A 22,919-nucleotide genomic window follows, 5' to 3' on the forward strand; every position below is an offset into this window, starting at 1 on the left:
GGGCAGACTCAGCTAAAGGGCGGAGTCGCGAGGAGTTGCCAGTGGCAAGGGGAGGAGGCCTGAATCTCCCCGCGAAGGCTCCAGTCCGGCTTTTGCCTCTGACTGCGGGCTCCCCCACCCCAACCCGCCTTCCCTCGCCCCGCCCCGCCCCGCCCCCCACCTTGGGGCAGGTGAGCGGCGGCCAATGGGCGAGCGCGGGGCAGGTGCCCGCTAACTCGCGCCTCGCAGCGCTGGGCGGCCGGGGCCGGGCAGGGTAGTGCGGGAAGATCGGGGTCTGGGGTCGGTGCCGGCGGGACTCCGAAAGGAGGGAGCCGGGCTCAGCCCTCAGGCCTTACTGGCAGCTCGCAGCCTCGCACGGAGCCCGCGCCTGTGCGGGCGCCTGGAGCTCCCCGCTCCGCCGCAGCAGCCGCCGCGCCTGGCTGTGCGCTGTGGCCGGACCCCGCGCTCGCTAGCTCACACACCCCTCGCCACTCCGCGCCTGGCTCGCCCGCGGGGGCCGAGCGCGAGCGGGCGGGCGGGCGGGGGAGGTGAGGGGTGCGGGCGGGTGTGCATGTGCCTGGCTGGGTGCACACCCCGCACGCCGGCGGCGCCAGGACGCGGAGCGCTCCCCAGAACCCGGCTGCCTCGCACAGCTCCGGCGGCTGCGACCATGTTCCAGCCCGCGACCAAGCGCGGCTTTACCATAGAGTCCTTGGTGGCCAAGGACGGCGGCACCGGCGGGGGCACTGGCGGCGGGGGCGCGGGCTCCCATCTCCTGGCGGCTGCCGCCTCCGAGGAACCGCTCCGACCCACGGCGCTCAACTACCCTCACCCCAGCGCGGCCGAGGCGGCCTTCGTGAGTGGCTTCCCCGCCGCAGCCGCCGCGGGCGCCGGCCGCTCGCTCTACGGTGGGCCAGAGCTCGTGTTCCCCGAGGCCATGAACCACCCCGCGCTGACCGTGCACCCGGCGCACCAGCTGGGCGCCTCCCCGCTGCAGCCCCCGCACTCCTTCTTCGGCGCCCAACACCGGGACCCTCTCCATTTCTATCCCTGGGTCCTGCGGAACCGCTTCTTCGGCCACCGCTTCCAGGGTGAGTGCCCACGCTGTGCCCGCCGAGGCGGCCGGCCGGCGCCCGCGCTGCGGCGATGCGGGGGAGGCTCGGGGGCGCGCGGGGCTGTTCAGAAGTTACTGCCCAGAAGGCTGCGGGTCCGCGGAGGTAGATTCCCAGGCAGGGAAGAGCCTTGCAGGACCCATCGGCGCCTCTGCCGGCTTGGTGTCTCTTCCAGGAAACCAGGTGGAGACCTCCAGGCTTTTCTAGAAACGATAACAGTTCGGACGCAAGCCCAGGCGCGTCCTCGGAGCCTCGGCTGGCCCTCGCCGCGGCCTGCCCAATTCTCTCTCCCGGCTGAGCCAGTCTCAGCCCCAGAGTAACTCCCCCTGCTCTCCCTCCACCTGGCTTGACCTGGCACCACACTTCGCTCGCATGTCCACTACCACCTCCCAGACCTCAGCCTTCGCTGGCGCGTCCGGGCAGGGGAAAGTCCATCCTCGTGCCCCAGCTCTTGGGACGCAAGGGCAGCGGGGAGGGCGAATCGGGAGAGTTAATGTTCAGTGTGGAGGGCCCGGCTGTCTTGGGATGTTTCTCGGCAACCTTGGCCCGACTTCTCCAAGCTACACGTGCCTCTCCTACCCAAGGTGGGGAAGGTTTGCTATAAGCAAACTGGCTTCCACCGTTGCTAGCCGCCTTCGGGCGGGAGCCCACCCGGTTGCTGGAGTACTGAAGCCAGTCTTCCCGGGCAGGGGGCGGGGGCAGAGGGCTTTTAAGGTCGTAGCCAGTCCGAGCCCCGGAGTTTGCACCCTGCAATCAGCTTGCTAATAAGGATCCCCCACTATTCTTACACATACACACACACACACACACACACACACACACACGTTTCAATTATCTGACTTTCCTGGAGAAAAGAGAGTTGCATTTGTTGGAGTTCGTTTTCTTCCTTGAAATTTGTTGGAGTTTGTTTTTCTTTTATTTCTTTTTATTTTAAAGAGTGGCCTTGATTTATACAGTAATTGTTTTAGTTTCTAGTTTTATTTTATTAGTGTACACCACACCACAGCCTTATGAGCAGGGTCCATGGCTCAGAGCTAGGTAACCCTGCTTTTAGAGAAACAAATGAAAGGGGCATGGCTGGAGCTTCGGCTCCGGGAGCTGATGTGATGACGGTCTACAGTCTAGGTCTACAGTCAATTATATGTTTGGCACAATTATTTAGATAATAAAATGAAGATTACCTCTTGACGCTTTGACTTTCACAGAAAGCTGCTTTCCCGGGTCCCGATTTGTCAGGCAATTTTTTCAGCCCCACCTGGCCAATAGATGCTGACCTGGCAGATCCCACAAAACCAGAGAATGTAATTACTAGAATAAGAATTGTTGTGGGCAGCTTTATCTCCTCTTTGAAGATTTCAAAGACTTGCCCAAATCCAAATCCGAAAAAACAAAAATGCCTACAATGTCCTCTGCCTTGGGCAAGAGTTTCTGCCACTTAAAAATAAATGTTTACTGATAAAATGAGGAGGTTTTCAAAATTGAGCAATCTACCGTGGTCCTCCGTGGGCTCGATCCACAGCCTGGGTCTCGAAACCTGGCGCTCAGGGGCCAAGTTGGAGTTGGGGCAGTGTGGGAGCCCTCAGTCCACCTCGGCCTGCCGAGGGGCTGGCGGGTTGGAGGCTGGTGGAGGGACAGGAGCTAGGAGGAGAGGGCGGGGCCGCTCCTAAGTCCTGTGGCCTCCAGCGGTTCAGCTTGTCCGGAGGCGGCCTCCTGGGCCGTACCCTCGGCTTCGAATATAGTCCCCGATGCCCTCCGCGCCGCAGTTCCCGCCTCGGGGCGCCGAGAGCCGGGGGCGCCTCAAGAGAGATCCAGCTCCGGCTCTGAGCTTCTCCCGCCGGGCGAGGCGAATAAATCCTCCGCAAAACCCTCTTGGAAATTGCCGCCGGTCTCCTAGTCCTCAGTTCTAGCGGGTACGTTATCGAGTTGCACAAACAGTTGGATTTTTCTCTTAAGAACCGAGTCTGGACGCGGAGATGAACCCAAGTGTGGCTGCGTTTTCAGACCCGGAAATCCGTTGGGTACTGAAGGACTTTTCGAACCCTGAAGCGCTGTGGCTTCGTGGCCCATCGTCGCCGCTGCAGACCGCTGCGCTCCCCGGCAGCTCTGCGCCCTCCAGTCCCGGCCAGGCCTCGGGGCTGGGAGTCGAGCCGTCTCGGGCCCTCCCGCGCCGCGTTTTCTAGAGAACCGGGTCTCAGCGATGCTCTTTTCAGCCCCGTTTTAATGCAACAAACGAAACCCCACACGAACGAAAAGGAACATGTCTGTGCTCTGTGCGCAGCGCGCTTGGGCGCCGCGGTCCTGGCGCGCGGGGAAGAGGCGTCTCCGCTTACCGAGGCAGTGGAAGGGGAAAAGCGAATGCGGAACCGTCCCGGACCCCGAAGGTCGGTGCTGCTCTCGAGGCCCGAAGGGGAGGGGCAGGCGAAGACCAGGATTGGGCCGGTTATCGATGCTGTTTCCCCGAGATCAGGAACTTTCAGGGCCTGGGAGCAACGCCGGGATGGGGCTGTAGAGACCCAGCCCTCCCCCCTCTCCCGGACCCGCAACGAAAATGGGCCAGAGCTTCTAAGGTCGCCTTTGTACCGGCAGGAAGATGGGGAATGAGGTTATCTCCGCTGCCCGTCCTGCCTCTACCCTCCTAGCCCTAGGGCCTTCCGCCCAACCCTCCGGCCCTGAGCTCCAGGCCGGCGGCGGCCTCTCCAGCAAAGACTGCAGTTCTGACGCCGGGTGTTTCCGGAACCCTAGCCCCCACCTCCAGCCGCCTCATTCTTGGGATTCTGTTGCTAGTTCCCAGCCATTCCCTTGAAGGGGCCCCTAAAAGAGCAGCTGTAGAAAAATCGGAGGGGTAGGGAGGCAGTGGGGAGAGGGGTGTTCATTTCCCTAGCTCCTGGGAAGGCTATGCTAGTCCCTTTCCACTTTGCTAACTGTCCTAGTCTGAAACTGACAGCGAGTTCTCACAGCTCGGAACCACTGCCTCCAAACAGGCCGCACCCTAGCCCCAAGTTTGTTCTGCCCTTGTGGTCCCGTCAAGGGAAACTGAGCCCTGGTAGTGGGGGTTCAGGCCTCCTTCCCACAGGTCAGAGGGGTACAGGTACTCATGCACTTAAGGCATCACCCTTGTCTTTGCAGAAACCTGTAGCAATTAATCTGTTTCTCAGGATGGCTGGTGTAGGAAACATCCTCTTTCTAACAGGGAAACGTCCTTATTCTTTTGGAATCAAATAACCTGTCATCACTTAGCATCTTGACTAATCTTGCAGTATCCTGCTTCTCTGGATAGGGTCGAAGGATCCCTATGTTTTTGCACGTGCATGTGAATATGCCCTTTAGGACACATGCTGTCTACCACAACTGGACATGACAATGACTTGGGGCCGTTTTCTCAGTAAGGCAGATCTAAAGCAACCTAGCATCTCCCTAAAATAACCAGACTTGAGGCAGAGGAGCGTGTATGTTGCCTTCATCCTCTAATCTGGGTTTATAAAGACAAACATAAAGCACTCCACCACACAGATGACAACAGAATAACAACATAGTCACTAAGCCACATACACTGGGGCGGACTGCAAACCTGCTTCCTCAGCCCCACACTGCCCTTCACACCTCTGCATCCTAGTCACACACTTACAGAGCTTTCCACACTGCAGCCTCACGTCTGACCAACCTAGGTCAGCCCAGCAGCTGAGGCCAAACCCTGCCAACGCTGGGATGAGCTACGCTTTCTCTGTCCCTCTCTGGTTCATTTGTCTGGAGAAAACCACTGTTGGGACTTCACCCAGATTCATAACAATGTTTTTTGAAGCAAGTTGTTAATATCAGCAAGCAGCATTTGCTTTCCACCCACCTTTCCCTAGCCTACCTCACTGGCTTCACCCCAGAGACTTTAATCTTCCTTATTCCCCACCTGGAGTAGGCTCCATATTTGTTTCTCTGCCCTTTATTTCTCTCTGCCAGACCACCTCCCCTGACCATCTGTCTGTTCCACTACCCCAAGTCAAACTTCTCTTCCTTCAGTCAGACCTGAGAGCCCTAGATCTGCCCCCACTTGAATAACCAAATGGGATGTCCCTCATCCTTCTCCCTTTGATGTGGTACCACCATTTTTGTAGCCAAACAGATCCAACCACTTGAAATTGATAGGGTGACTGGAGGTTAGTGACCGGCTCCTCCCAGGCAATAGTCCCCCAGTCCTAGCAACTCTGTTCCACAGAAAACACCAGCAAAAAGTTGGCCTGTTTAAGTATTCAAAGCCCAGAGACTTGGAGGAAGTAAGGTCAGGCAGTTTCCACGAGAAGAGGGACAAGGACAGTTACCTGGAGAGTTGTAGCTACAGCATCTCAATTATGTGTCTTTGCTTCACTGACATAGATATTTCCAGAGATGGGAGATGTCAACTGAATTATCCAGGTGATTGTTTTAGAGCAAAACAACAGGTCAAATCAAATCCAACCAGTAGTCATCTCTGAAGAAAATTGGAGCAGGCAATCCCAACAGCTAATTCTGTCAAAATATTCCATCTAGGGTTCTGTGTTGTAGGTACATCAGGAGGCTGTTATGTGCCCTCGCATGAGAATCCATGGGTGATTTTGTCAGGTCCTGTTAGCATGTGCAACCAAGCCAGAGATTGTGTGAAGGTCTAGTAGGGGGTTCATTGAGACAGGGGCTGTGGGTGGAGGCTTGTTTTGGCATTGATCATTCCTGACCCCATCTCCTCTACCCCAGCTTCATCCAATCCAGAGTTATCCCCTCCTCCTGCATGTGGGAGCTGAGTCCCTATGCTGGCCAACATTTGCTAAGGGACAGTTCACACTCTAAAAATCCTATACAGTAGATGGGAGAAAAAGACAGTAGGGAGGCTGGAACATATATTTACACACGCCCATGCAGAAACCAATATATCTATATCTATATATATTAGAGAGAAAGATGACATCTAGATATTTATACACGTTTCTTTAGCAAGGGACTATTCAGGGATGAAGCTTTTCCCACCAGACAGTACTTGGAGTTTCCAGTGTGTGTGTTGGGGTGGGGGTTTGGGGCTTACGCTTTGGGGCTTACGCTAGAGGCTGGGTCTCTGGACAGCCAAGACCTGGGGAGGCAGAGGTGGAGAAAGGGGAAGAAGGAGCCTGACTTTCCAATTCCAGGTGCTGCCTGGACCACTGACCTAGCTACTGGCCCATTTATACCCCCTGCAAGACAGAGCTAGAGCCTGTTGGCAGGAGTTTTTAATGAGCTAGTAGCCTGAGCATTCAGCCACAAATTAGTGCAAGCAGGTGTGAAGGGATTGCTCCTTGGGTAACTTCTAGTTCTTGAATCTGTGTTTGGCTAGGGTGTGCCTAGCACCCTGCTGCTCCCCTTATCACCTTTCTGACCCGCAGCGCTGCCTCTACTCTTAGTCTTCTTGGAGGGAGATGCTTTGTGACCAGTTAACTAAAAGCAAATGGTTGGGGCTGGCGGCCAGGGCAGCCCCTCTGGGAGAGGGCGGAGAAAGAGCGCCAAGGGACTTTTCTTGGCCGCTTCCGCTGTCACAAGCGTTGTGGATTTGGGCTAGTCGGCGCCTCGCGGGGTCTGGACCATTTCTTGGCATAATAGAGGGCTCTGCAGCGCTGTTCCCCGAGTCACCCCCCGCCCACCCCGCGGAATGGCTCTCGAGTGTGGGGAGGTGTTGGGGAGGGGAGTGGACTAGAAAAGGAGCGACAAAAGGGCAAAGGGAGAAATGGGGTGTGTGTGCGTACCAAGGAATGGAGAGGGCAGGGCACGTGGGAGCGGGGCGGGAGGCCGGACTCTGCCGGCCCCGGCTCACAGCGCCCCTTCTCTCTGTCTGTACCTGCGTGTGTTGCCGTCGGCGGCGGGGCAGCAGCCAGCGACGTGCCCCAGGACGGGCTGCTTCTGCACGGCCCCTTCGCACGCAAGCCCAAGCGGATCCGCACGGCCTTCTCGCCTTCGCAGCTGCTGCGGCTGGAGCGCGCCTTCGAAAAGAACCACTACGTAGTGGGCGCCGAGCGGAAGCAGCTGGCCGGCAGCCTCAGCCTCTCCGAGACGCAGGTAATCACCTCTGGTCGCGGCCTGCCCGGCGCCGGGCGCTGCGCACGGAGCCCGAGTGGAGTTGAGGGTGCGCGGATGCAGGAGAGTCCCTGAGCCCGCTCCAGCCCAGCCTCGAGTCTCACCTGCTGGGTTCCAAAAGGCCCCCATTTCCCGCGGCGCTGCGATCAAGCCCATTTTTAGAGCCCCTTCCTGGAGACTGGGTGCCCCTGCTAAGGCCACAGGACTTTTGTCAAGCCCTAAGGACCTAGCAGGAGGCAGACTAATGCAAACTGTATCCCGAGCCCGGCTCCCAAAGACCATCACAGGGAAACCAGCTACCTTGGAGGAAGCGGGCCGCCTCGGGAGCGGGCAGCGCAGGCAGCACCGAGGCCACTGGAGCTGGCCCCAGCCCTGGCATTACTGCAGCCCTTTCCCCCCACACTGTGTCGGGGCGCTCATGGTCCTGCGGGGAGCCAGTCCACACTGGCTTTGCTGCTATTCCTGGGCAAAACTGGTGGGGCCTTGGCTGCCCACCAGCGGAGATAGTCTGGGGAGAAAGCCCAGGTGTCCTCAGACTATCAACAGAGGGGCTTAGTCAGGGAGGGGACAGCCCCTGCTTGGGGTCTGAGGGTGGCACTGATCCAGCGCAGGCTGGCTGGTAGGGCTGTGAAAGCCACAGTGTGCACTCACAGAGCATCTGAGGGGCCTGGGCCTGGTGGGAAGTCGACCCCGGGTTCTCAGGGGCTGCTCTGAATCACTGAGAAGGCTGTCGAGTGGGAGAGGGGATAAACTCCAACGGTGTCCAGGCTTGAACCGACTGAAATTAACAATTACTGTGTAGTATTTTTGTAACTGATCATTAATTTAAGGGAAAAAATTAAAGAATTAGATGAAAGTTAGAGGGAGATGGATTTGGGTTCATTTTAAGTAAAGACTGCCATAAATAAATGCTGCCTGGAAGCACTGCATAAGCTCTTGGTCCACCGGGGTCCCACGTATTGAAGTGCGGCTCAGCGACCCCCGCAGCCCAGCTGTTGCCCTCAAGGCAGATTTCAGTCTCTGCATGGGCCTTGCGTGCCTACTGGCTCCCAGATTTGCGAGAGGTCTGCCCTAGGGTTCCCCAGCTCCCTTCCCGCTGAGGTCCTCTTTCCTCCTGGTCTTTCCCCTCCCAAGACACCACCATCCTCCCAGGTCCTGAGCAGTGAGAAGATACCCGGCTTTGGGGGCAGCCGGAGCCTCCCTTTAGCAGTGAGAGTAGGAAGGGAGCCTAGTGAGAAAGCCCAGACCCTACTGCATCCCCAGCTCTCTTCAGGGGACCTCACCCTCTCCTCCTTCGGTGGCATTTTGGCATCTGTTGTCATCATATCTGATGCCCCACTTAACAATCGACAAATCTGCTCACAGGTTGGAGGCAGGACCCATGGGTTTTCAGATTTGCTGGCTGGGCTGTTCTAACTATAGGGGAAAAGCTTATAAAACAAGAGTTAATTTTAAAAACGTTTCAAAGAAAGATCTGTTTAAAAGAATATGTTAATAAAATAACACTCCCTTTTCCCTCCTGGCAGTGTTTTAAAATTATTGTTTGAAACAAGGTGTCAGTTTAAGAATGGTGTTTATAATTAATTTCATTTAAAAAGTAATATTTATTAAATTTTAATTGCAGAAGTGTAAGAAAACAAAAATGGTTTCTAATCTTACCACCCACAGATTAACACTTGTTGAAATAATGTCATTGTTTTTAAACTTTCAATTTTTTAGCTCAGTGAGAGCATTTTTAATTAACTCTCTTTCAAACTGAATCTAGCTGCCTGTCAATATTTGCTCCTAACAATGATAGTTAGTAAACGGACTGACTGTCTCTTTCATTTTTATGGAGACATTTCAAACATATATTTTAAACAAAATCAGATAGAATAACATAATGTATCCAGCTTCATTAACTATCAAAACTCAGGGCTAATCTTTCTGTCTGTAAATGCTTTTCCCATATGGTACAACAAAAAGAATGAGGAGGTTTGAGCCTGAGGAAACTTCTGTGGCAGCCTGTCCTTCCAGGTGAAGATCCTGAGATGGGAGATGGACTGGGCAGAGCTTCCCAGGCAGGCAAACACAATTTTAAATACCTGCGAACTTACTGTGTAACCCTGGGCAAGTTACTTCACCTCTCTGAGCTCTGGTTTCCTCATCGAGAAAATAGGTTGTTTAATGATTAACAAAGTTACCTCATATGAGCTCAAATAATATTAATCACCATCCCTAGTCCCTTCCCTTTGTTTAAGGTTGTATGTCAGATTAGTAGCATAAGAAGATCCAAACCTGGGTGTCCTCTTAGTCCAGCGTTCTTCCTGCCTTATCTGGTTTCCATCATCAACACTACCTTTCTGTTGCCCTCATAACTTATCATTTGGAGCCAGGATATATAATTAACTACTTCTCTAGCCACCTCTTGGTAATTACCAGGCAAGCTTACTTGTCATTTGCAGCCATCAGCTATTTGTCAAGCATCAGTCACCCCCATCAGCCCCCTGCCATGCATTTCTACTGTTAATATCTATACCTATCTCTCAAAGCTCTAATCTGTCCCTAGCTGTTTTACATCTAGCCATCTACTTCTGTCTACTGTCATTAAACTGCCTCCCCAAACTGGTTAATTTATATTTCTTATTTTTCTATTAATTCTACATTCTTCCTAACAATAAGTACTATTTACCCATCTGTTCATTATTTTCGTCATCTATTTTGTCTTCTCTGTGTCCACCGTTCATCTCAAACTTCATCTCTACAGAGCTATTTAGCAACTGACAGCAGATTCATACGTCTGCTAATGGTTATCTATTATCTTATTGGCTCTGGCTTTGTCTTCTCTCTGGGCCTCAGTTTCTGTTTCTGTGAGAATGAATGACACAAATTCCAGGGTTTTTTTCTAGCCGAGTTTCTGTGGCTCCTCTACATTCTACTTCTCTGTGTTTCTATATACTCCCTTCTCCTCATTCTCAGAGCTTACCGCACAGCCCCTGCCTATCATGATCTGCATCAAACTTTGCTGTTATTACTTATCTTCCGTGTCCAAACATCAGTCTGTAGACCAGCAGCATGCATCTCTCAGGGAGATCTTAAAACACAGATTCTTGGGCCTCACCCAGGAGATTTTCTTAGGAGGTCCAGGATAGGGTGCAGGAAAGTTTAAAAACAGTTATCTGGGTGACTGTGATGAATAACAGGCCTGAGCATCTTAGCACTGGGAGGCAGAGGCCAAGCCTGCCTATTTTTCACAGGGCCCAGGTCAGTGCCCAGGATGGCGTAGATGCTCAATAAACGTGTATTGAATTAATGAGCACATTTCTCTTTGCCCAAACAAATACACACTAACTTTGTCAGTCACTGCCCTTGCTATCTGCTGTCACTGCTCCCTCCCTGTCCCTCTCCTCCTGTCTTTCCCTTGCACTTCCTCAGCTGATTGTTGATTTAGATTATACATATACCACTTCGTAGATAAAACTTCTGGGAGGGTTAGTTACTCAGCTCAGTGTGTGAGTGAGCTCTTAATCCAGAGCTCAGAGGTCTGTACTCCCAAAGCTTCACATGAGGTACTGGGAGGTGGGCACCCTGAGTGACTGTATATGTTTAGTAGGAGTGGGGTATTTGTGCTGGGAAGGCCAGTGCCTCAATCTAGGAGGTGAGGGAAGAGCCGTGGACAGGAGCTAGTTCTACCTTCAGGTTCTGATGACTTGCTCATCACTGCTATGGTGCAGCCCTGGAGGATGACCAGGAAGGTACCAGTCTGAGCTTCAGTTCTGGTGGCTGGTTGGGCAGACCCGGGCCTGGGTCATTCCAGAGGCTCAGGTTGAATGAGTGTGTATATGGGTGTGTGCAACATGTGTCTGCTTACCATGTGGGGCACCAACGGGCTTCATGTGATTGATGCCCAGAGATCAGATGATAGCATAGGTACACGTCAGATGCCATTAGGCAGTAGCATGACATGGAGTGCAGCTTGCATGCTTCTGCGTGTGTTTGTGTGTGTGTAAGGGGAAGGGGTAAGTTAGTTTAAGGGGGAGTGAGAGAAAGCATCTGGTTGCTCCAGGCTGATCTGGTCAGTGTTTCTAGCTACTCCTTCTCCTCTGAACAGACCAGCAAGTGTTTCTTGACCTTGCCTGGGTTAGAGTTTAGCTGAGCGGTGAGGGCAAAGGGTACAGAAATGTGGTCTGAAGCTTTGAAGATTCCTCAGAGTGATGTGGCTAAGTGTAAAGCTTGCACACTTGTGAAACATGCACAGGATGAATGACTAGGGTCCCCTTGATGTCACAGCTGTGCGCTTAGGGGTGTCAGTAGAGAAAAGCTTGAGAAGAAGGCTCCAGGAGGCCTCAGACCTGGAAGGCTTGGGGGGAACACCTAGGATCCTACGTTGGCAGGAAAGAAGGGGAGGGTTTGAGGCAGGTAGGTGGATAGAGCAGGAGCTGTCAAGACCAGCCACTATCTTGGAGTCCAAGGGCAGGGAGATCTTGGGAGGCAGGAGTATATGGTCACCTGACTATGGCTTTTTCCCCTCAGAGGCATGGAAAGGAGGATTTGGAGGGTCCTTTCCTGCTCTGAAATGTTCTACCCTTAGAGGGATGGGTAAGAGGGGGATATCCAGGTGACCTAAATTTTAGGGGAAAATCGAGAGACATTTGTTTCTAGCTCACGGTGTGTCCACATCTCTTCTCTAAGTCTTGGCTTTTCTTCAAGAACTTCTGCATCTCATGTTCCAGGAGTCCTGTGTGGGAGGATGAGGGGGAGATAAAGGAGATTAGAGTGGTTCTCTGAGGAGCTGGGACCGGAGACATGTCCTGAGGAGAATCTTATGATGTCTCCCTGAGAGAGAGAGGAAGGGTCCAGGCTGGGCTGAAAGAGGAGGAGACAGGGAGGCTTAGGAAGATTATGGTTATGGTTGGTGGAGAGCTAGAGGTGACCTCAGCTTACTGGAGTGAGGGTTGAACTTAGCATGGCATTGGGCTTGACCTTGAGAGTAGGAACAGCTCACATCATCAAATGATAGGAAATGGGTCCCCAAGGAAGAGAGTAGGCTGAAGGGTGGCTTGATTGATGTCTCCAGGCTTCTGTCTATTCTGGGATATTTGAACTCTTTGAAGACAAGACAGTTATTCACCTGAGAGTGTGAAGGCGCCTGCAGGAATGGTGAAAAAGAAGGATTCCAGACCTCGTTCATTCAAAATAGCAGATTATTCCAAAGTAAAGTCTGATTAGTTGTGAAACATTGGCTGGAGATATAGTTTGCTTGTTTGTTCATTTTTCCTTTTGTTCTTACATCCATGCCTTCATTCATTAATGCATACATTGATCAATTCTCTAGCAAATTGATACACTCATTCATTCATAGCAGTTTCACATTCTTCATTCTGCCTGACTCAAGCCAACCCTTCTTCTGCCCAGCAGTAGGTCTCCCTCCTCCAACTTCCCCTGAAAGTGGCCAATCCAATTTACCACGTGGAGTATTAAGAACTGGCCCTCTTGCAAAAGTGTCCACAAAACTAAGTAAAAGATCCTGTCTCTCCATCATTGAGTACTTCCTAAACCCTTTGCTGATTAGAATTCTCCCCCTCTTCTATTCATTTTCTCCTGTTTTCCAGGTCTGGCCCAGGTACCTCTTGCCTAGAGCATAGGGCTAGGTCACCTTGCCTCTGTCCAGCCAGATGACTATACATGGAACATGTCCTCGGGGCAGGGCACTGGGACTAACACACCACTTTGGTTCTCCAGTCTCACAGTCTGGTGAGGAGACAGATGTAAAGAAATAAATTAGTGCACAGTGGGGGGTCACTGTTACTGAGCCTGGGAAAAGGTACTAAGGAATACAGGCAGGTGATGGGCAGCCATATGACCTGGCTCCTTCCCAGGGCCTGTGTTCTCTAGGGAAGGGGCTCTGGAGGATCCAGAGTTGCCCAGCTGGGTTGGAGAGGTCATGAAATGTCACTCTTATCTCCTAATACACGCAGAGCCCTGTTCCTTTTCTTTTTCCAAGTAAAAAATAACTTGAACCCTGGGCAGAGCTGAGGGCAGTTATCAATAACTGTTAAGGGAAATTCAGAAAAGTAGAAAGAAGAAAGAAACATCACCCACACTTTGGGTACATTTCCTTATAGTCTTTTTTTGCTGTGTGTAGATTTTGTTTTTCTATGGTTGTGATCACACGGTGCCAGGCTTATGCATCCTGACGTTTCCACTAATGCTATGAAGTCAAAAGCACCACCCTGTTTTGCAGTCTTTGTAAATAGCATCTGGACACTCAGCCGAAGGCCGTTCTCTGGAAGATGGCCAGGCTGCACAGGGAGAGGGTGTATGTCCCTGATTCTAGAGAGATGCCTACTTGACCCCAGTATTGTTCATGGAGAAAATATTCAGAATCTCCTTGCACTTGGGTGCCCTAGGAAGCTGCCTCTGGCCTACCCTGTGCCTGAAGCCTCCATCAGAGCTTTCCTTCTTTAAGCCAGTGTTGCTAGACAAGGGCAGCATACTGGGCCCATCCCACTACAGGCCAATGTGACTGTCAGGACACTTGCTAGTGTGTGTGGAGGAAGGTACAGAAAAGGGCCCTCAGTCCCTGGTGCTGCCCTCATCACCTGACGGGCAACCTCGGCCAGCCCACTTGGGCTTCTCAGGAATGACACCCTGGCCCTGCATCTAGCCCTGAGTCACGCACAGGAGGCAGGGTGAGCTCACCCGCCCACTGGCAGGCACAGTCACAGCAGGCTCCAAGGTGGGGGGCAGGGGCCAGGCCACTGCCAAATGGTTGTGCTGAGAACCACCCAGGGTCCAGGTGGCTCTGCGCCCAAAGATAGGTGGGCCTGGAGTCCGGCAGCCTGTGCCCAGAGCCCCCACTGTCCTCCGCTGCCAGCCTAGGTGAGATGTGCAGGCTATGGGCTTGTAAATGCGGGAAGAATCCCCTTACCCTTAATCCATCCATTGAGGCCAGGCACCCCGCTTCCTGGGACAGCTTTCCTGCCCCTGGCTGGCTGCTCTGCAAGCACTGAGTTCCAGCTTCCCCCATCCCCATCTCAGTGCTCTAAAATCAGTGCTCTCAAACCAGGGCAGATGGTACAGTGGAGAACCTGGCAAGAGGGGACTGTGGGGGGAAGTCCTGAGGTAGGTGGGATAGAGAGGACAGCCTGAGAAGGGTGTGGGGGCAGCACCTCCTGGGCATGACACCATCTGCAGGGCCCAGGGGCCAGGCCTGCCTCTGGATGCACGGCTTGGCCTTGTGGCTAAGGCTGTGCTTTCCCCCCATTCTCTGGGAGCAGGGGCTGGACCTGGCAATCTTTCTGAGACCTGCCCTCAGCTCTGCCCAGGGTTCAAGGATCTCCCCTCAGCATCACTGCTGCTGCCGAAACCAAGAGTCTGCATGCACCACCGTTTGCACAGCTGCAGTGGTCACACCCACTTGCTTTTAAATGTGCTGTCATTTCCTGGAAACCATCCGTCCCTTGTAGCCTGCCCTCTGTACCTCCTCTCCCAGGGGTCCTCGGAGCAAGAGTCCAAAAGGTATCCTGGAGCTGCAAGGGTCCCCAAAACATTTCTCCTAGGCATGAAGGACTGAAGCCCAGAGGGAGAAGGGACTTAGCTGAGAATCAACACCCAGGATCCTCCTGCCAACGCTGAAGATGGTTTGGGTCTGGCCCGACTCTGCAGAGCCAAGTAAAGAACCGTGGAGTCAGATAGAGTTGATAGACAAAAGCTTTCTCCACAGCCCACAAGCACTAAGGCTAGTCCAGCAGCCAGGACAAGCCTCCCAGATTATATATGAGAGGACATTCAGGGCTGTGTCCTGGACACTGAACAGATGCTGGAGGAGGAGGGAAAAGAGTGGGATAAGAAAGGAGATAAAGTCTAGGGAGGCTTCCTAGAGGAGTTGGCTTAGAACCATAGACCTGCCCTCCGCCTCATGCCTCCTCCATTGTGAAGGATGGTTGTCCAGTTTCTGTTTGAACCCCACCCCGTACCTTGCCAGGGCTCTCACTGCCAGACACAGAATAGGGAGTTCCCTGGGTCAAAGTGGAGCTCACTTTTGTCCCCTGGGCTTCTCCTGACTGTTCCTTGTGTGACCTGGTCCCACATCTGGATGGGCTGCAAGAGCCAGCGCTGTGGGGACGGAAGGTCTAGAGCTGTCCGTGAAGGGCAGGACACCTCCCTCAGACCCGCCTCCTCCCTGTCCTTGTCTACCCAAGGAGAATGAGGTCTCACTGCAGGGTTTCGGACTACCCCGAGGAGCTGACACCTGCGGGACAAGGCCCCCCAACCTGCCCAGCTCCAGCCTCTACAGCTCTGCCTTTGGGGGCAGGGGAGAGCCGCATGAGGTTGCTAAGAAAGCCTCCCCTGAAGAAGGAGACCACACAGTGTGTGAGGTTGGAGTCTCTAGCAGGGGGTTCTGAGCCCCCAGGCGTAGCCTGGCTGTCCAGGCACTGCTTTTGGTAGTGACACCACCTCCTGGTTATGATGCCATGCCCACTCTGCCTCTGTGTATGGAAAAGAGCATGAGGCTGGGCCGTGGGGTGGTGTCCACTTTGGGCCATGTGGGAGCTCATGGGAACCCATGAGGCTCTCTCATTTACTGTTTACCTCCACTCCATGAAGGATTCATTACGAGCTCTCCTCTAGAAATTGGAGCCCCAGGTCTGCCAGCTTCCGGAGCCTGGGCTCCCCACCTCGGCTTTGCTTTGCAGGGGCCAGCGGAGCTAGGATGCGCAGCGGCTCTATGACCCTTTCTGTGAGAGGAGCAGGAAAACCACCCTTCTCTCTGGCCCACTGTATTCTCTTCCTGCCCCGCTTTCCCCTTCTGTGAATGTCAGACCCATAGGGGCAGCTGGTCAGAGGGGACCCTGGCCTGGGGGCCCTGACCCCATGTAGCCTCTGTCTTCCCATCAGGCTCTCAGCTTGGCCTGAGTGTTGAGGCCCCTGTGGCTGCTCTGGGGGCTTCCTGAGTTTCTCATCTGTGCCCCTCCCTCCCTGGCCCAGGTGAAGGTGTGGTTCCAGAACCGGAGGACAAAGTACAAACGGCAGAAGCTGGAGGAGGAAGGGCCTGAGTCCGAGCAGAAGAAGAAGGGCTCCCATCACATCAACCGGTGGCGCATCGCCACGAAGCAGGCCAATGGGGAGGACATCGATGTCACCTCCAATGACTAGGGTGGGCAACCACAGACCCACGAGGGCAGAGTGCTGCTGGCCAGGCCCCTGCATGGGCCCAAGCTGGACTCTGGTCACTCCCTGGCCAGGCTTCGGGGAGGCCTGGAGTCACGGCCCCACAGGGCTCGAAGCCCAGGGCTGCCATTGACAAGAGGGACAAGCAATGGGCTGGCTGAAGCCTGGGACCACTTGGCCTTCTCCTCGGAGAGCCTGCCGCCTGGGCGGGCCGCCTGCCACCGCAGCCTCCCAGCTGCTCTCCATGTCTCTGAGTTCCCTTTTGTTTTGATGCGTTTCTGTTTTAATTTATTTTCCAGGCACCACTGTAGTTTAGTGATCCCCTGTGTCTCCCTTCCCTATGGGAATAATAAAAGTCTCTCTCTTAATGACACGGGCATCCACCTCCAGCCCCAGAGCCTGGGGTGGTAGATTCTGGCTCTGAGGGCCAGTGGGGGCTAGTAGAGCAAATGCATTCAGGGTCTGGGAGCCTGGGGTGGGGTACTGGTGGGGGGTGGGGCAAGGGTAATTCATTAACTCCTCCCTTTTGTTGGGGAACCCTGATCGCTACCTCCAGCTCCACAGCAGGAGAAACAAGCTAGACCTAGGGAAGGGCCCACCCTGTATCTTAAGGGAGGACAGGCCCAGGTCTTAACATATTGAGGGGTGGGAATCAGGTCCAGCTAGTTCAGTGGGAGAGGGAGAGTGCTTCCCTCTGCTTAGAGATTCTGGTGGCTTCTCCATTGGAGGAGAAACCAGAGGAAAGGGGAGCATGGGGGTCTGGGGGAGGGAACACCGTTCACAAAGGCTGACAGTTCCAGACTGAAGTCCTGGGCCCACCAGGATGCTCACCTGTCCTTGGAGAACCCCTGAGCAGGTTAAGACTGCAGAGACAGGGCTTGAGGCTGAGCCTGCAACCAGTCCCAAGGGACTCATGGCCTTCCCAGCCCAAGAAAGAGCAATGCACTGGGCCCGCTGAGCTCTTGTGTTCACCTGCCCTTCTTTTGTCCATTCGTCTTTCTCACTTGTCAGGATGAAGGTTTCCTGACAAGCAAATCCGCATTCCTAAGTCTTTCCCTTATGACATCCAGACTTCTTTCTTCTTCACCTCCCATGTGCTCCTGAAACCTCTGCTCTGTGGCCTCTGGGCCACCATTCCACTGGTGCTAATGACAGTCACCAACCACAGTCACTGGCCACCCCCTTGTGGCCAAACTCAACCACTTCCCGTCTGGGTTTACCTGCTCCCCATCTGCTGGCCATGCCCTCCTGGACTCTCCCACCCCGCTCTGCCTTCATTTCGGTAGCTCTGACTCCTCCTCCAGCCTGAGTTTATTCAGTGTGAGCCATGCCTTGTCACCTCTGGCCATCTCCAGGTCCGCCCTTGCTCCCCCTGCCTCGTAGTTGTGCCCTCTGCCTCGGGGGCTCACATCCACTTCCAGGACTTCTCTTCGGCTCCCTGTTCTGTGTCTATAGCTGACCTCTGCTGAGCTGCAGACCCATCAAGCCAGCTGCCTGCTGCACCCCCTGCCCCTCAGCACCTCAAAGCCAACTCATCCACAGCTGGGCTCACCTTCCCACCTGTGCTTCTCCAGGATCCCCCACCTCGGCAAACAGCGTTAGCCATGTACATGGTTTCTCCAGCTACAGGAAACCTGGGAATCTTCCTCAAGCTTCCTCTCCAGACCCATCCGTGCCCATCTGGTGGGTGGAGTCTAAACTGGCTTCCCAACCACACCTCCTTATTGCAGCCCCCAACCTCCCCCACCTCCTGCAGCTCCCCTGCCCGGGCCCTGCTTCTCCAGGAAGGCTCCTGTGAATGTCAAGGACGAGGCCCACTTCAAAGGAGGCCCTCCCTGCTGTAGCTAGGTTTCTCTTCCTTGCACCCAAACAGGGCAGAGTCACCCCCTTTCTAAGCCCCTTGCCCCATCTTCTTGCCTTGCTCCTGGTATCTGCTTCAGTGTCCTCATCCCTGTCCCTGAGTGAGCCACAGGTTTTCCCTGTGCTGTGCCTTTGCTCATGCTGTTCTTCCCACCTGGAATGTTGGGTGCTCGATCAATGTTGAACTCACTGGAAAGAGGTCAGAGGCCCAGCCTTGTGGCCTGGGCCACGTGCAGGGATCCAAGCACACAAGGTCCTTCTGCTAGGGCCACAGACCCAGGTCCATTCGCACTCTCAGCATCTCTCCCCTGCCTCTGCCCACCTCACTTGTGTCCGTCCAGTCAATGCTAGAAACCAAAGGGCTTTGTCCCATCCCAATGCCCTGTCTCCCTCCATCAACCAGGAATGCATTCTGCACCTCTTGAAAGTCCTGACCTGGATACGTCCAGATTAACCCACACGGAGACCCTTGCTGCCAAGCAGGGGGATCACTTCTGGGAGCACACATGCCCAGGTGTGGAAGGAAGGTGCGAGGAAGAGTCATCCTTTTGGCCCCAGTGGGGGATGGAGAAAGGGCTGAGCTGTTCCTCTCAAGATCCTGCCTCACTTGATAGGGGGAGGGGGTCCAGGAAGATCACAGCAGAGCACCCCCTGTCATCTGAATAAAGGGCTGGAAGGGACCCAAGGAAACCTGCCAATCTCCTGAGGCCAGGCCTGCGGGGGGCGGGGCGGGGAGTCCCTGCCTACTCCCATCCACCCCCCATGTTGTGCCTCTCCCTGCAGACGGTAAATATTGGTGTTGTGACTTCATTAATAAAGGCTTCTGTGAGCCTGAAAAACATGGAATCAGGATGAACTATTTTCTGAGCTGCGGGCTTGCCAGGTTTGCTAATTTGGGAGTTTTTGGGCCTTCTCCAGGGAACAAACCAAAGTCTCTCGAAGAGACACAGATGCAGCCGAGAAGGGAAGACGACGACAAGGACTGCTGCTCCCTTCCCTCCCCCAACGGCTCCTCCCACCTGGAGATCCGGGGTCCCTGCAGAGGGTGAGGACCCTCGGACATTGGCCTGCTGGTGCCCTTGGTGGGCAGGCGCTGCGTGGCTAGGCCTTCTCTGAGGGAGCCCAGGTCGGCCATTCCCCTCAGCTGGGCTGGTCCCCCAGGGCTTGCAGATCTCATGGGCTGAGGTATCATGAGCACCTGTAGGAGCTCCAAACTGTATGCAGCTAAAGTAGAGGTAGCTCAGGGGACCTGTTCTGAACCCTAGTGGCTGAATCCACACGCCTCACCTTCAGGGACTGATCTTTGCAGATCCTCTTGTCTGTGGAACTTTCCAGGACTTGTCCCCACAGCCTTCGAAGCAGTACGGCTCAGGCTCCTAGCATCTCTGCACTGGGTGTGCACCACCTCCTCCTCACAGGTGCTGGGACCGCTTCCAGGAGGCATCGAGGCGCCCTGGCTAAGTGAACTGGGCTCTGCCTGCAGGGAGCCAGCCAGGGCCCACTCCAGGGCAGCCCTGCAGGCGAGGGGAGTGGAGGGGAGGGGCGGCCAGCAGGCTGAGCGGTGCAGGCCCAGCCAGCTTTCCTGTCAGACGGGCGCTGCCAAGGCGGAGCCAGACATCGGAACAGGTTTAACCAATTACCCGAGCGCCCCATCTGCTGTCTGGGGTGTGTGTGAGGGTGAGTGCATGTGAGGGTGTTTGGAGTGTCTGGGAGGGCTGTGGGTGTGTGCGCAAGTGTGACTGTGGGTGCCTGTGGGCGTTCGGCTGTGCATGTGTGCGGCTGTACACGTGTGCGGTCTGTGGCTGCATGGCCCGGTCATGCCCCCTCGTTTGTGAAAACTGTGGCTATGGCTTACGGTCTTCCTGTCCCCCAGACCTTGGGGTCTGCATGGACAGCCCACCTATCATCCCAGCCTCTCACTCCCTCATCTCCCCCTCACCACCCTCTCTCAGGGATGAGCAGAGCCCAGAGTAAGGCCTTCTCTCAAATCACACATGCAGGTGTCTTTTCCCATCGAACCCCGAGCTCTTCCCAGTCGCTGGCTTGCTCCTTTCCTTCTGTAGCAGTGCAGGACCTTGTTGCGGGGGGGGGGGTCCCCAGCCCCCTCTGCTCTCTTTCCGACACGTCCTTGTCCCACTATTCCTTGGTTGCACTTGCCTGACAGAATTGAAACCCTGCTTGAACCAGCTTCTCCACCTCCCCGTGCAGTTGAGTCTCTGAGGACAGCAGGCAGGTGTGTGGGACAGCGCCCCTCAGTGTTGCGGGTCCCAGCCTCAGCTGAGGCCTTGCCCTGTTGGTAAGTCGCCTCCCACCTCCAAAGGCAATGTCTCAACCTGTCCCCCTCCCTCCAAGCCTCTCTTCCTCCTGACTCTAAGCAGAGGGCCTTACTCCCACCTTCAGAGACAGCCCTGGAAGGGGACACCATCGCATCAGTCAGATGGTACCTTGAGACAGCACTTTGAGGAGTTTACTACAGGAACAATTGAATTTGGGAAACCTACAGGGATGGTACAGTACCACAGAGCTGGTAACAATGGGGAGCCCATATGGCCCTGAGGCCTGAAGAGGCAGGAGGCAAGGGCAGCTACTGGAACCTGGGCGAGACAGCTGACTGGAGAGGGCTTCCAGGCAGGAGCAGTTACCTTCGGTACAGAGAGGCCCAGAGATGGCAGGAGGGACCAGGAGGGAAACATCCCCCAGCCTCACTCCTCCAACCCTGCAGTTTCCTGCTGAGACTACCAGTGGTGGAAGCCAGACAGCAAGCCCTTAGTCGGTGTCAAAGCAGGTGGACAGGTGCAGAGTGGATCTGGAGGGGCAGGAGCTCCCCGCCCTCAACCCCATGCTGCCTGCAGCCAGCCCTTTCTCTCCACCTGCCTCCTGTCACCACCTGCCACTTTCTCCCCTCCTGGCTCAGGAGGACCCACCCCTACCCCCCACCTCCAACCTTGGCTTCAGAGGCTCCCTGCCTGGAGGTGCTCACTGAGAGGCTGTTCCAACTGCTTCTGCAACACGGTCTCTTGTGACTCTTGCCTGAGGGTCCACCTTCTAAGCGCCCCCTCAGCTCCATCTCACGCTGCCCCACTTCTGCCCATCAGCCAAATTTCATGAAGGAATGAGCTACTACGCCGGCCATTGGTGGGAGTCCTACTGACTTCTCGACCCGTGAAGATCTGTCTTTTGCCCTGACCACATCCCATTGAGGCCCTTTTCTCTGGTTCCTCCATGGGGCCTGCCTTGGTCTGTGTCTGCCTTTACCTCTCAGCCTCAGTGAAGTACATGGAAGCCCCTTCTGCCTGAAGCACCCCCATCATGTCCTCTGCAACGCCATGCCCTCCCCACCTTCCTCATCTCTCACCTCGGTGTGCTGGGCCGCCAGGACAAAGCACTCAGACTGAGTGGCTTCGACAACCAAAATGTATTTCCTCCCAGCACTGGAGGCTGCCATCCTGAGTCAGGGGCTGGCAGGACAGGTTTCTTCCGAAGCCTCTCTCTTTGGTTTCTGGATGGCGCCTTCGTCTTTCCAGGGTCTTCATCCTCTAGTGTGGCTGCATCCAATCTCCTCTTCTTAAAAGGACATCAGTCATTTTGGATTATCATTTGGATGAGAGCTACCTTCAGAACCACATCTTAACTTCATAACCTCTGTAAAGACCCTTCTCCAAATACAGTCACATTCGGAGGCCCTGGGCATTGGGATTCCACAGATGAGTTCTGGGAGGACACAGCTCAGCCCTCACACTTCTCTTGTGGCTGAGCTGCCTTGTCTCTGCTCCGACCTCAGAGGTGTGGCTCCTCAAAGTTCCGTTTCAGTCTTCCTCTCAGAAGAGGCCACTCCTCCCTGGGTGGCCATCTCTGCTCCTCCAGCTCCAGGTGCTCCCTAGACATGGATAACAGGCACATCCACATTCCCCATCCCCACCTGTCTCCTGAGCTCCAGGCCAGCATTCCTCGTTGTTTCTTGGTGTCCAATTGGTTACCTCCCAGAAGCCTCTGATGCCTTGTAAATCAGAATGCATCCCCTTTCCTGTGGGTTGTTCCTCCTTCTCTGTGCCTTTGCTCAGAAATGGCCCTGTCTCTGCTGCCTAAGCCAGAAACCTAGGGTCATATCCCTTACTTCTCTCTGCCACCCTCACAGAGAGCTGCAGTCCTGAATCTTCACTTCTCTCCTTCCCCCTCTATCCCCACCATGTGGCCCACATCTTCCTCACCATGACTACCGCAGGGGTCCCTCACCCAGTTCCCCCAGCAGCTTGGCTGTGTCCACTCCACCCTCCACTCTGTAGCCAGGTCATTCTACTCGTCTACTTAAAGCCTCAAGGAACTCTCTGCTGGCCTGTGGCCACACCACCGCTCCTGGGTCTCCCTTCTATTCTCTAATAACATCTGATGGCCTGGGATGGAGGGCGGCCCCTTCCCTCACTTCCTCATGAATTTGCATGGGGTCTTCCAGGAGAGGGTCTGGTGGTCTGGGGCCTGTCTGTCCATTTGTCCATCTTCTCTCTCCCTTTGTTCTCTTCTCCACCCCTCCGTAAGGCCCAGGGAGCTGGGGTGGGCCCCAGATTCTTGCTGTGGCTGAGAAGGTGTCCTTGTGCGGAAGGGAAAGAGACCGGCTCTGGCCTTAGGCGAGGCTGCCAGAAGCCGCCTTGGTGTGCAGGGTGGAAAGTGAACTTTTCAGCCATTGTCCAGAGACTCAGTTCTGCAGGGAGGGGTGGGCGTGCAGGGGTTAGGCCTTTGAGGAAGTGGCTGAGACAT

The 22,919-nt window shown here is 54.9% G+C and overlaps 1 protein-coding gene across 2 annotated transcripts; it reads left to right on the forward strand.

The window, feature by feature from the left end:
- The first annotated feature begins 255 nt into the window (after positions 1 to 255).
- On the forward strand, positions 256 to 19,006 carry EMX1 (empty spiracles homeobox 1). 2 transcript variants are annotated; one of them, XM_008980516.5, is made up of 3 exons: positions 256 to 1,070; positions 6,949 to 7,136; positions 16,125 to 19,006. In XM_008980516.5, the coding sequence occupies exons 1-3, from the start codon at positions 551 to 553 to the stop codon at positions 16,290 to 16,292; spliced, it is 876 nt and encodes a 291-aa protein (XP_008978764.2). In that variant the 5' UTR covers positions 256 to 550; the 3' UTR covers positions 16,293 to 19,006. The 2 variants fall into 2 exon arrangements, with proteins under 2 accessions (XP_008978764.2, XP_035128186.1); XM_035272295.3 differs by having other exon boundaries at positions 6,952 to 7,136.
- The last annotated feature ends 3,913 nt before the right edge of the window (positions 19,007 to 22,919 follow it).

The sequence above is a fragment of the Callithrix jacchus genome, chromosome 14, assembly GCF_049354715.1.
Source record: "Callithrix jacchus isolate 240 chromosome 14, calJac240_pri, whole genome shotgun sequence".
NCBI classification, from domain to species: domain Eukaryota; kingdom Metazoa; phylum Chordata; class Mammalia; order Primates; family Cebidae; genus Callithrix; species Callithrix jacchus.

Bases quoted from the DNA above. Each gene is read 5' to 3' on its own strand.
- EMX1 (XM_008980516.5), top strand. From the start codon at position 551: ATGTGCCTGGCTGGGTGCACACCCCGCACGCCGGCGGCGCCAGGACGC. The intron at 1,071-6,948 runs GTGAGTGCCCAC...GCGGCGGGGCAG, and splicing joins CTTCGGCCACCGCTTCCAGG to CAGCCAGCGACGTGCCCCAG. The intron at 7,137-16,124 runs GTAATCACCTCT...TCCCTGGCCCAG, and splicing joins TCAGCCTCTCCGAGACGCAG to GTGAAGGTGTGGTTCCAGAA.